The sequence below is a fragment of the Panthera pardus genome, unplaced genomic scaffold (genome assembly GCF_024362965.1).
Source record: "Panthera pardus isolate Hobbes unplaced genomic scaffold, ASM2436296v1 HiC_scaffold_14, whole genome shotgun sequence".
Lineage (NCBI taxonomy): Eukaryota > Metazoa > Chordata > Mammalia > Carnivora > Felidae > Panthera > Panthera pardus.
Window position 1 is genome coordinate 297,741 of NW_026526699.1, and position 13,009 is coordinate 310,749.

Consider the following 13,009-nt stretch of genomic DNA (forward strand, 5'->3'; position numbering starts at 1 on the left):
TACTGGCCGGAGGGGTGGGCCGTGTGGGGAGCGGGCGGGCTGCGGGGCGGGGGCGGCCTCGGTGTCCGCGCGGGCCCCGCGGTGTCCCCGGTGCGCGTTCTGCGGGCCAGTGGGGTCCGGGGCGGCGGGGCAGAGCGGGCCGGTCAGGCAGGATCGGAGCAGGGGACTCCGGGGATGGGTGACTGGGCCTGCGCGGAGGGCGCCGGAGGGAGCGGGGCCGAGAGCGGCTGGGGGCCGACGCCTGCTGAAGGGGCCGTGGGGCTCGGTGACGGGTAGTGAGGTGAGTGAGCGGGGGCCTGTCCGGACGAGTGTGGGGGCGGGGGCGGGGCTGGCGGGGTGCGTGGGGCGAGGGGTGGTTGTGGACCTGTTAGGGCGGCGTTCGGGGGTCTGCAGAAATGGTGGGACAGAATTAGAGATTTAAAGCATTCGTGCCTTAAAGTCACCTTCGGGGAGTGAAAGATGGGGCCGCAGGCCTGAGCTGGTCTCAAGGTGTCAGTGATGTGGGTTGGGGGCGCCTTCGGGGTGTCAGTGATTGGGGCAGCTGTGGAGTGCAGAAATCGGGTGCCTGGTGGGGTTAGTGAAGGGCAAATAGAATTTCCTGATTGGAGGGAGCGTGAAGTTGAATATTTTCGGGGTGATAGATTGGGGTCTTGTGTGGTTTGGGGATTGCTGGGGTTTGCAAGAGCTCTGTGAGTGGGGGGACATTACTGGAGGGGGATTTTTCTCATTAACCTGTTACTTTGCCTTAGGGTTGAGTAGTTTGGGAGGCCAGTGGAGGTGTGGGGGGCGCTGTGTGTGTCACTAATTATAGGCTCACGGAGGAAGTGAGCCTAGGATGTCAGTTTACATCAGTGACTGGGGAATCCAGAGATCAGGATTAGGATGCCTGATGGGTGAGGAATTGGGGACAGTAGGAATGATTGAGCCGTTAGGAAGGCCTGGGTATCAATCAGAAGAGTATTGGGGCACCTGGCTGGCCTAGTCGCTGGCGTGTGCAATTATTGAACTCGGGGTTGTTAGTTCAAGCCCCAGGCTGGGCGCAGAGTTCGCCTTTAAAAACAAAAAAGAAAAGGAAGAAAGAGTAGTGATTGTGGAACTATGGGTTAGTGACTGATTGTGGTACTATGGGGTTGGTGACTTGGTAGCCTGCAGGTGGAGGCAGAGACTGGTAGACATTTGGCTGTGAGTAACTGGGGGGCCGTGGGAATGACTGGGGACATAGTAGATTTGGACAACTGAGGCGACAGTTTGTGGGGACAGTCGGAGGAGTCATCGGGAAGCCTGTGGGAGTTAATAAGTTGGGGGGTGAATGAGGGACTTATTGGTGTAAGTGATAGGGTTGTGGGAGTTAGTGATGGGCCGAATGTGCCTGGTGACTGGGACTCACAGGGCTTGTTGGGAGTACGACTGGTGGAGTAAGTGGTGAATGGGCTTTTGCAAATGGTTGATTAGTGAGCTGTGGAATTGACTGGGAGGTCTTTGAGGCTGCTGATTGGGTGGACTTGGGGTCAGGGATCGAAGACGAGGGATGCCTGGATATCAGGTGTTGGTTGAAAATTGATTGAGTTTTTATACGATGTAATCACAGGTCTGCAGTTATATTTATTGGTCTGAAAGTGGGTTTACTATATAGCATAAAAGGCGATTCAAAAATGTAAGACTGTAAGATCACAGTTTTGTAACAATGTCAGACGGTTTCTAACACCCTGTGAGAGAGGTACCTTTGAAGTAGTGGGGTTATGGGTAATAATTGTTAGTTGATATGTATTTTCTGATTTCTCTATAATCATGTCCTGTAATAGTAAGAGCGCTAACTAGCATTTACTAAATGTGTATGTGCCAGTTATAGTTCTAAGGTACTTACATGTATTAACTAATTTAGAACTCTCAAAGAACGTTATGACCTTAAAATGAATTGTTTTGTTGTATTTTGAGGAGAAACTCAGCTGAATTATTCATTTCATGAATGGTTGGATTCACTTTCCTCTTTTATTCATGCCTTTATTTAAAAATGAAATTGATGTTCAAGGGGTGCCTGGGTGGCTCAGTGGGTTAAGCATCTGACTTCAGCTCAGGTCATGATCTCGTGATTCGTGGGTTCCAGCCCCACGTCGGGCTCTGTGCTGACAGCTCGGAGCCTGGAGCCTGCCCCAGATTCTGTGTCTCCTCTCTCTCTGCCCCTCTGCCACTCATACTCTGTGTGTGTGTCTCTTTCTCTCAAAAATAAACAAACATTGAAAACATTTTTTAAATGAAATTGATGTTCTTATTTCCTGTTTGCTATGTATTTTACACACACACCATTGCTGTCTCCCTTCCTTTCAGAGACAATGAATGCTTGGTTAAATGCTATCAATGCTGTGGGGTTCCTTCTGCATACGCTGCTGTTTGAGTCCTTGTTAGATCTGTTTACAGTCTTTTTTTAAAAGTTTGTTTATTGGGGCACCTGGGTGGCTCAGTCAGTTAAGCATCTGACTTCAGCTCAGGTCATGATCTCACGGTTCGTGAGTTCGAGCCCCACATCGGGCTCTGTGCTGACAACTTGGAGCCTGAAGCCTGCTTCAGATTCTGTGTCTCCCTCTCTCTCTCCTCCCCTGCTTGCGCTCTGTCTCTCTCTCCCTCAAAAATAAATAAAACATTAAAAAAAATTAAATTAAATTAAAAAAGTTTATTTATTTTGAGAGAGAGAGAGAGCACGAGCAGAGGAAGGGCAGAGGGATAGAGAATCCCAAGCAGGTTCCACTCTTTGTGGAACCCAACGTGGGGTTCGATCCCACGAACTGTGAAATCATGACCTGAGCCAAAATTAAGAGTTGGATGCTTAACTGACTGAGTCACCCAGGAGCCTAGAGTATTTTTTTTTTTCATTTAAGTTTATTTAAATTCTAGTTAGTTAACATATATGGTAAAGTTGGCTTCGGGTGTAGAATTTAGTGCTTCATCGCTTAGATACCACACCCAATGCTCATCACAAGTGTCCTCCTTAATACTCATCACCCATTTAAAGTCTGTTTAGAGTCTATAGAAAACACAGTTTGAGCTTTAAATGAAGGTGAGTTTTCAGCAAAAGAGGGAGATTTGCATCTACTAAAGAGACTTTGTTAACTGATTCAACAGATTCCGGTTTCCATGAAGTAATTGGCTTATTTGAGATAAAGAAGTCCCAGAGGTGAATCCTTGGTGAAGAGAGTCCTGACCAGAGGAGTTAAGAAGGATAGAGCAGAGCCTAAAGTTACTGGCCATTTTCCAAGTGTGGCAGAAAATGACTAAGTCCCAGGTAAGTAATTCATTTATTTCCTCAGTTATGGTTCCATACAATTCACCCATTTAAAGTGAACAATTTACTGGTTTTTAATGTTTATTTATTTTTGAGAGAGAGACACACACACAGAATTAGAAGCAGGCTCCAGGCTCTGAGCTGTCAGCACAGAGCCCTATGTGGGGCTCGAACCCACGAGCCATGACATCATGACCTGAGCTGAAGTCAGATACTTAACCAACTGGGCTACCCAGGCACCCTGTCACATTTTTTTTTTTTTAATTTACATTTTTTTATTGCTTTCAGTTGGAAAAGCTTTTGCCTGCCTTCAACTTTGGGCAATTTTCCCGTTTTGCTTCCCTCATTATTTCCTCCCCTTTATTCTCCATTTTCTCCAGTTTTGGAATGCTTGATGGGTATTCTCTTCTGGATCTATGCTCTGAGTTTAAAAACTTTTCTTTAACATATTTGACTTCTTTTCTTCTCACCTTGATTCTTGCAGAATTCATCAGTGTGGTAATTCACACTGCAAATGTCCTCTTCCATTAGATACATTCTGCTGTTTGGCCAGTATATCGAGATTTTTTTCCATTCAAGTTTTTAAATTTTATTTTTAATTTTATGTATTTATTTATTTATTTTTTTAGAGAGATAGAATGAGCGAGCATGAGCAGGGAGGTGGGGCACAAAGGGAGAGAAAATCCCAAGCAGGTTCCACATTCAGTGCGGAGCCAGACTTGGGGCTTGATCCCACAACCCTGGGATCATGACTTGAGCTGATATCAAGACTTGGACGTGCACCCAGCCGAACCACCCAGGCGCCCCATTCAAGTTTTAATAGCAACCATTAAAGTTGCTAAACCATTCAAGTTTTAATAGCAACTTTTTTAATGATTCCTTCCAATGTTTCAGTGTGATGGTTGAAGAGAAGGGCCTAAAATGTGTGTGTTGTTTGCATTAAGATATTTGTTTCAAAATTAAATATACTATTTTTGTAGGGACAATAACCTATATAGGATGTGAAATCCAGATCTTGTGTTTGGCATAAAATCACTCTTTTGTTTTGTTTTGTTTTGTTTTGTTTTGTTTTGTTTTTTTAATTACCAGTAATGTGTTGGAGTCAGTTCATACCAACTTGCAAAACTTAAATTCTGAGTTTTGTAAACCAGTTATTAAACTTTGATAGCTTGAAATCAGCCATGGTAGGAATATTTTCAACACAGATTAGCAAATGCTACAAATTAGGACTGTTTTTCCAGAGAACTAACTTCTCAGCATAAGTCTGGATCACATTGAATATCTAATCACCCTCAGAAGTCATTCACGAGTTGAACAGCTTCACACATCAGATTGACTAATCTGGCTGGCATCATAGACTCAATTAGATTACCAGCACGGTACAGGGAATCATTAAACCAGTGAACTGAATGAATATGTGCCCCAATTCATATCTTGTATGAAAAGAGCCACATCTGCATGGCTGAGACGTGTCTAAAATTGACTGTCCTAAGATCCATGTAAGGCTTCTCCAGTAGAGTGCCCCAGTACTGTGGGGTTTTTGGTCTGTTTTGTTTTTGTTAGAATGAAATCCAAAATATGTTCACTGTGATTTATTCTTTGACCCTGAATCATGTAAAGTGTGCTGCTTAATTTACAAATACTTGAGGAGAGGAGTTCTCTACATACCTTTTTGTTATTACGTTCTGATTGTATTTTTTTATGGTCAGAGAACGTCTCCTTATGATATCAATTCTTTGGGACTTATTTTATGGTCCAGAATATGGTGTATCTTTGGGAATAATCCATGTGAATCAAGGAGAATGTGTTGTTGGATGGAATGTTCAATAAATAAATGTCAATTAGGTTAAATCAGTTGATAGCATGTTCAATTCTATATTCTTACTGATTTTTGTCTACTGGTTCAATCAATTATTGAGAGCCGGTGAAAACCTCCAGTTTTTTTTGAGGATTTGTATAAGAGTTTATGTACAATAAATGCCCAGACATAGAATTTCTGGGTCAAAGGCCATGCAAGTTTTACATATTAATAGAGATTACAAAATTGCCTTCTAAAAGCGTATTCAAATTTGTTTTATCAACGGTGTTTTGCTGACTCTTCCCCACATCCTTACCAACACTGAGTTGTATCACCTTTTTTTTTTTCTTTTCTTTTTTTTTAAGTAGGCTCCATACCCAGCATGGAGCCCAACACGGGGCTTGAACTCATGACCCTAATCAAGACCTGAGCTCATGACTTGAACTGAGATCAAGAGTCAGATGCTTAACCAACCGAGCCACCCAGGCGCCCCCATGTCAACTTTTTATCCTTGCCAACCTGATAGATGAAAAATGACATTTCCTTGTATTTTTAGCTTGCATTCTTTTAATTATTGCTGATAATGTTTTCTGTTTTTTGATTATGATAAGATAGACATAAACATGTTCATAATATTGTGCAACCATCACTACCATCCACATCCATCACTTTTTTCGCCTTATGCAATTGAAACTGCACCCATTTATTTATGTCAGTATTTTCGTCATGTATTTTGAAGCTCTGTTATTTTTTTATTTTTATTAAAACAATTTTTTTAATGTTTATTTATTTTGGAGAGAGAGTCAGAGCACAGGGGGCAGAGAGAGAGAGGGAGACACAGAATCTGAAGCAAGTAACCTCTAGGCTCTGAGCTGTCAGCACAGAGCCTGATGTGGGGCTTGAACCCACAAACTGTGAGATCATGACCTGAGTTGAGGTCGGAAGCTTAACCAACTGAGCCACCCAGGTGCCCCGCTGTTACTTTTTTTTCAATATTTGTTCATTTTTGAGAGAGAGAGTGTGTGCAAACCTATGAGCAGGGGAAGGGCAGAAAAAGAGGGGGACAGAGGATCCGAAATGGGCTCCATGCTGACAGCAGAGAGCCTGACGCAGGGCTTGAACCCACGACTTGAGAGATCATGATCTGAGTGGAATTGGACACTTAACCGACTCAGCCACCCAGCCGCCAGGTGAAGCTTTGTTATTAAATGTTTGCACATTTAGGATTATTATGTTTTCTTGATGAATTGACCCTTCTGTTCTTATGAAATGTCCTTTTTTATCTTTTATATAAGCAATACCCCTTATCTTGAAGCTTACTTTGTTTAATATTAATGTAGCTACACTAGTTTCCATATGAATGTCTGAGTGCTATTACCCTTTCCTGTATTTTACGTCTAACTTATTTGTACCTCTGTAATTGTGTCTTGAGCACCTGGGTGGCTCAGTCGGTTAAGTCACTGACTTTGGCTCAGATCACGATCTCACGGTTTGTGGATTCGAGCCCCGCGTCGGGCTCTGTGCTGACAGCTGAGCCTGGAGCCTGCTTCAGATTCTGTGTCTCCCTCTCTCTGCCCTTCCCCTGCTCACACTCTGTCTCTCTCTGTCTCTCAAAATTAAATAAATTTTAAAAAAATCATCATTAAGTGTGTCTTTTGTAAGTATCCTATAGGTAGGTCTTACTTTTTCCAGTCTGATAATCTCTCTTTTCTGTGGAATGTTTATTTAGTCCGTTAACATTTTAAGTAATTATTGACATATTTGGGTTGAAGTCTAGCATCTTGCTATTTGTTTTCTATTTGTACTATTTGTTCTTTGTTTCTTTTCCCTGCCTTCTTTTGGAGCGTTTGTGTGGTGGTCCCTGTTCTCGGGTGTTGGAGGACATGTGCTTCTGCGCGACTCTGCCCTCCTGCTTTCCACAGCCTGAGTCCCCAGGCACAGGAAGGAAGCACTTTCTTCTGGGCTTCCTCCCTCCTTCTTCTCACCATGCGATGGGCCCACCCTCGTTGACGAGGCCTTCGGTGTTGGTGGACATATGCTGTGCTGTCTCCATGCAGCCACCCTTTGAAAGGGTTGTTTTGGGTTTTTTTCCTGAAAAACATGCTAGATTTTTTTGTTTGTTTGAACATTTTGGACATTCCATTATACGTTGGCTTGCATTGTTTCTGGTGAGAGGTCAGTTGTCCCATCCCTCTTATGTTGATCCCTGGAATGTACTGCGTCTTACCCTCTGGCTGATTTTAAGATTTTATTTTTAGTTTTGAGCAATTTGGCTCTGATGAGCCTCGGTCTGGTTTTCTTTATACGTATCCTGATTGGGATACTTTGAGTTCCTTGTGTCTGTGGAATGTTTTTCTTCACATTTGGAACATTTCCAGCCATTATTTACTCAAATATTTTTTCTGTCCTATTTTCTTTCTTCTGACCCTCCAATTATGGTGTATAAGATGTTTTTATATTGTCCTACAGGTCGCTGACACTTGATACATTGTTTCCAGTGCTTTATACTGTGTATGTTGTTTTTTTTTAACTTTATTTTATTTAGTTTGAGACCGAGAGAGCAAGTGTAGGGGAAGGGCAGAGAGAGGGAGAGGGAATCCCAAGCAGGCTCCATACTGTCAGCACAGAGCCCAATGTGGGGCTCGATCTCATGAACTGTGACATCATGACCTGAGCCGAAATCAAGAGTCAGGTGCTTAACCGACTGAGCCACCCAGGTGCCCCTGTATGGTTTTTATTAATCGATTTTCAAGTTCATGAATCTTTTCCTTCATAACATCTGCTGTTAAGTCCATTTGATAAGTACTTAATATCAGCTGTTCAGTCTAGAGTTTCTATTTGGTTCTTTTTTAAAAAATTAATTTCCTTTTCTCTCCTGAAAGATTCCATCCCTTCACTTATCATATCCATGTTTCCTCTAAGTTATTCCACATATTTAGTATTGTTATTTTAGAGTCTGTCTCTTAATTCACATAACTTAGGCATCTGTAGATCTCCTTCTGTCGGCTGGTTTTACTTTCTGTGGCCGTAATTCTTGGTCACATTTTTATACTTCTTTGTATATATATTTTACTGCATTCTAGATGTTGTAAATAAAAAATGGTGGAAACTGAAGTATAACTTGCTTCATTTTGTTCACTTTCCAGAGTATATAGACTCTTTCCTTTAGAAAGTAGGGTGGAGGTTTATCATTCTGGTTTTTTTCTAGAAGTGAGTTGAATTAGTTCACAATTTATTTTATTTATTTGTGTATTTTTTAACGTTTTTAATTTTACTTTTTGAGAGACAGAGACGGACAGAGTGCTAGTTGGGGAGGGGCAGAGAGAGAGGGAGACACAGAATCCGAAGCAGGCTCCAGGCTCTGAGCCATAAGCAGAGAGCCTGACATGGGGCTCGAACCCATGAACTGTGAGATCATGACCTGAGCCAAAGTCAGACACTCAACGGACTGAGCCAGCCAGGCACCCCTGTTCGGTTATTTATTTAACGTTTATTCATTTGAAAGAGACAGAGTGTGAGTGGGGGAGGGGCAGAGAGAGAGGGAGACACCAGAATCCGAAACAGGTTCCAGGCTCTGAGCTGTCAGCACAGAGCCCGACGCGGGGCTCAAACCCACGGACAACGAGATTATGACCTGAGCCGAAGTCAGACACTGAACCCCCTGAGCCACCCGGGTGTCTGTCAGATTTGCTGTTTTAAACACCAATGTATTTATTGCCCGGCGGACATGTACAAGAAAGTCTCTAAGGCAGGAGCAGAAGGTGAATATTTTAGGCTTTTCCGGCCACACATCCCTGGCGCAACTGCTCACCTCCCCTGCGGTCCTGCAAGAGAGTCATGGATCGTACGTGAACAGATGGCTGGAAGCTGGCTTTCAAGAAGCTTTATTTTAGCATCTAAGTGCTGACTGGGCTTGGCAATTTGCAGCCCCTGCTCTAAGGTGCGAGCCGGGCGGACAGCACTGCTGGTGCACGGAAGGTGACTGTCCCCAGTGCTGGCACATAGAAGGTGACTCTGTCCCCAGTGCTGGCAGACAGGTGACTGTCCCCACTGCTGACACACAGAAGGTGACTCTGTCCCCGGTGCTGGCAGACAGGTGACTGTCCCCAGTGCTGGCACACAGAAGGTACTCTGAACCAGCCACACCCGCAGTGCATTCATCCATATTCTTGGCTTGTCGGGATATTGAAAAGTTTTCATTTTTGCCGATCTAAGGGGTAAATGATAACCCCTTACAGTTGTGTTTAAACCACGTATGTTCTCTGGCCCCAGCGTCTGTGGTAACTTGACCTGGCGACAAGATTGAGGGCCCTGTGAGGACAGAGTGAATCCCGTTCACCTTCGTGTTGATGACACCAGAGTGGAACCTCACACACTTGGGTCGATAAACATTCTAGGTCATACTATCTCACTTAAAACACTACAGGATTTTTAAGACTTCTGTTTCTCCAGTAAGGTATAATGCAAATCTAGGCATGTGATAAAAAGCCTGTGTACTGAATCCTGATAAGAATGGTCAAAATCAGTGTATCGGAGATGACTTCATTTACAAATAGTGGGAGCTCTGATAATAAGGCCATAGAACTTTCTCCTGCAAGACACCCGGAAGCAGATGGTCCTGGGCTGGCACAGCTCATGACCGGTATCATAAAGGACAAAATGTTTCCAGGTTTCTGCTCTGCCAAACTTCACTCACATTGTCTCACGGCCCAAGGTGGCTGCAGCAGCTCTGAGGGCAACGTCTGCGGTAACAGCAGGAAGAAAGGTAGAGGGGGCAGAGGGCGAAATCAGTATCTCTTTTACCCAAAAACGGCAGCTTCCCCGCGGATGGCCCTCACACACCTCGTACGTCCTATCTCCGGCACACAGTCACGTGACCGACTCTAGATGTAAGAGAGACAAGAACAGAGGGAGCCGGCATCCGGCTCAGAGCAATTGCGATTCGTTACTGGGAACTGGGCACTTTGGCGTGGCGGCTCCCGGGGGCTCCCACTCCAGGGCCTTGCCGCCTTTCCTTTGTTATGGTATCCATTTCTTCAGATTCAGCAGGGACATGCTCTTTCAGGGGTCATTGGCTTTTGAGGATGTGGCCGTGAACTTCACACGGGACGAGTGGCAGCTCCTGGACTCTGCTCAGAAGAACTTGTACAGAAACGTGATGCTGGAGAATGTGAGCAGTCTCGTGTCCGTGGGTAAGGACATCTTGTGCGGACTCGGGCTCTGCCCGGGCACTTGCCATTTCCTCTTCGCTTACTATCAACGGGGGCCTTTGAAGTGTGCAATGACTTAGGCTTTAGCTTAAGAATTCACGAGTTCTCAGCGCTTTTTTGTGTTGAGTGCACGCTCACATCCCAGATGGAAGGCCTCCCTGCACAGCCTCTGAAGCTAAGCATTTATTTATTCTCAGAAGTCTGAAGCCCAATAAATTAGGCTCAAGTCATGTGTGATTTTTCACATACAGGGTTTCAACTTATCAAACCAGATGTGATCTTCAAACTGGAGCGAGAGCAGCCTTGGATACTAGGCGAAGAGGTCCCAAGTCAGAGCCTGTCGGGTGAGTCACATGTGAGAAGGTGGAATTTTAATGCCAGTTTAGGGGCGCCGGGGTGGCTCAGTCGGTTAAGCGTCCGACTTCAGCTCAGGTCACGATATCACGGTTCGTGGGTTCAAGCCCTGCGTTGGGCTCTGTGCTGACAGCTGGGAGCCTGGAGCCTGCTTCGGATTCTGTGCCTCCCTCTCTCTCTGGCCCTCCCCTGCTCATGCTCTGTCTCTCTCTGTCTCAAAAATAAATAAAAAAAAAAAATTAAAAAAATTTTAATAAAAAAATACATGTCAGTTTACAGTGGACGTAAAGACAGTGAGGGATGGGCACCTTTGAAATGCTGTTTAGATAATTCTCCAATCACTAAACCTTTACAAGGGACTCAGAACCACGGATATGAGCTTCTCAGATACCCAGATCTTATATAGATCACTTATCTGTGTGAGGATAATCTGTCCGTCTTTGCTTTGATTTTACAGTGAGCTATGCTCCTCTGGTCTGTACTAAGGAGCCCAACCCTTCTCACCTCAGACCGTGTGTGTTCTTTTCCCCTCTCCACGCCACAAACGTATCCTGCTGATAGATCCCTTGTCTTTTCACTGGTACCGAGAATTCATTGTGTTTTTTTCTTCTCATCATTCTAATTCCCTCCTATTTTCTTTCCCTTTTTATTGTTAAATGCCTCAGATTACTATTATATACCTGCGGTCATTCCTTCTATTCTCTACTTGATTTCTTTTATGGAAGTTTACTCCTTCTATGCCTATAACCAAAGGAATAACTTTGGTGTCATCATTTCCTACCTTGTAGTGCAACTTTTTAATGCAGATTGTGCTCAGATAAAACCCTACCTTTGCTTAGGACAGATTATTATATCATGGCCTTTAGCAACCTATTTAGTCAAAGGTTTTTTTTTTTTCCCCTTTCCCTTATCTATTATTAGTTTTCTACCTCAGTTTCCATGAGAGCACTTTATTTAATTTTAATTCCCAAACATGTATAGTTGTGCATGATGTTTTCTGCACTTCTAGTTCACCTGTTCACGATTATTGAATCCACAAAATATGTTTATCATTCTCCTTTCTAGAATACTGGAAAGTTGACGATTACAAAGCTTGGCACCAAGAAATCCAAGACAGGATTAAAAAATCGGAACAAGTCCGTGAAACTAACGCCAGTGGAAAAACATTCCAACCCAGCATGAACCTTGCACCGTTAAAGCAAAAGTCCAGTAAGCATGTCTCAAACGGAAACCATTTGAAACACTCGTTAGGTTTATTTACTGAGGCTGGAAACCGTGGAAGAAGGAAACCTGGTAAATTCAATGGATATGAGAAATCCTTTTTCTATACCGAACATGGAAAAACTCATGTTGGAGCAAAATGCTACGAATGTAACGATTGTGGAAAAGTCACCGGCAAGAAGTCACGACTCATTGTACATCGGAGAACACACACAGGAGAGAAACCATTTAAATGCGGTGAATGTGGCAAAGCCTTTTCCCAGAAGTCACACCTTGTGACACGTCAGACGGTTCACACAGGAGAAAAACGTTATGGATGTGAGTGTGGGAAGGCCCTCTCTAGAAAGTCTCATCTCATTGCACACCAGAGAGCTCACGCAGGAGAGAAACCTTATGAATGCAGTGAGTGCAGCAAAGTCTTTTCTCAGACGTCCCAGCTCATTATTCATCAGCGAAGTCATACAGGAGAGAGACCGTATGCTTGCGGTGAATGTGGGAAAGGCTTTAGTGGGAAATCGCAACTTATTACTCATAAGAGAACCCATATAGAGGAAAAGCCCAATAAATGCAATGAATGTGGGAAAGCCTTCGGGGAGAAGTCAAGTCTCCGTAAACATCAGAGAATTCATCCAGGAGAGAAACCATATGGGTGCAGCGAATGTGGGAAAGCCTTCAGTGGGAAGTCAGTCCTCCTCGGACATGAGAAAACTCACTCAGGAGAAAAGCCCTATGGATGTAAGGAATGCACGGAGGCATCATACATCAGAGGACTCACACAGGAGAGAAGCCCTATGGATGTAGCACTTGTGGGAAAGCTTTTTCCCAGAAATCACACCTCGTGATACATCAGAGAACTCACACAGAAGAGGAACCCTAGAAATAGAGCGAGTGTGAGACACTTTTAAGAAAATAATCACCCTTCTCTCTATATCATAAAACACATTTATAAAAATCCTGCGAATGCCACGAGTGTAGGAAGGTCATTGGCGGGAAGTTCTACTTCCTTGAACGTCAGAATGCCGAACTGGAGAGTAAGCCTCTGTGTGCAGTGAATGTGGCAAAGGCAGTAGAGACAAGCGCTCAGCAAATGGTCTAGTCTCATCATAAATCAAGTTATTCATATCGAGGACAAAATAATGACTTAAATGA

At 44.0% G+C, this 13,009-nt stretch overlaps 1 protein-coding gene across 1 annotated transcript; it reads left to right on the forward strand.

The window, feature by feature from the left end:
• Positions 1–109: 109 nt before the first annotated feature.
• On the forward strand, positions 110–12,702 carry LOC109260666 (zinc finger protein 84-like). The gene is made up of 5 exons (XM_019439039.2): positions 110–280; positions 3,118–3,277; positions 10,141–10,267; positions 10,537–10,629; positions 11,705–12,702. Exons 2-5 carry the CDS (start codon positions 3,263–3,265, stop codon positions 12,700–12,702), a joined length of 1,233 nt encoding a protein of 410 aa, XP_019294584.2. The 5' UTR covers positions 110–280; positions 3,118–3,262.
• Positions 12,703–13,009: the final 307 nt, after the last annotated feature.

What these genes read in the sequence shown, in the direction of transcription:
- LOC109260666 (XM_019439039.2), top strand. An exon ending in GAGCAGTCTCGTGTCCGTGG is followed by an intron (nt 10,268 to 10,536) that starts GTAAGGACATCT and finishes TTTCACATACAG; the next exon opens with GGTTTCAACTTATCAAACCA. An exon ending in CCCAAGTCAGAGCCTGTCGG is followed by an intron (nt 10,630 to 11,704) that starts GTGAGTCACATG and finishes TCTCCTTTCTAG; the next exon opens with AATACTGGAAAGTTGACGAT.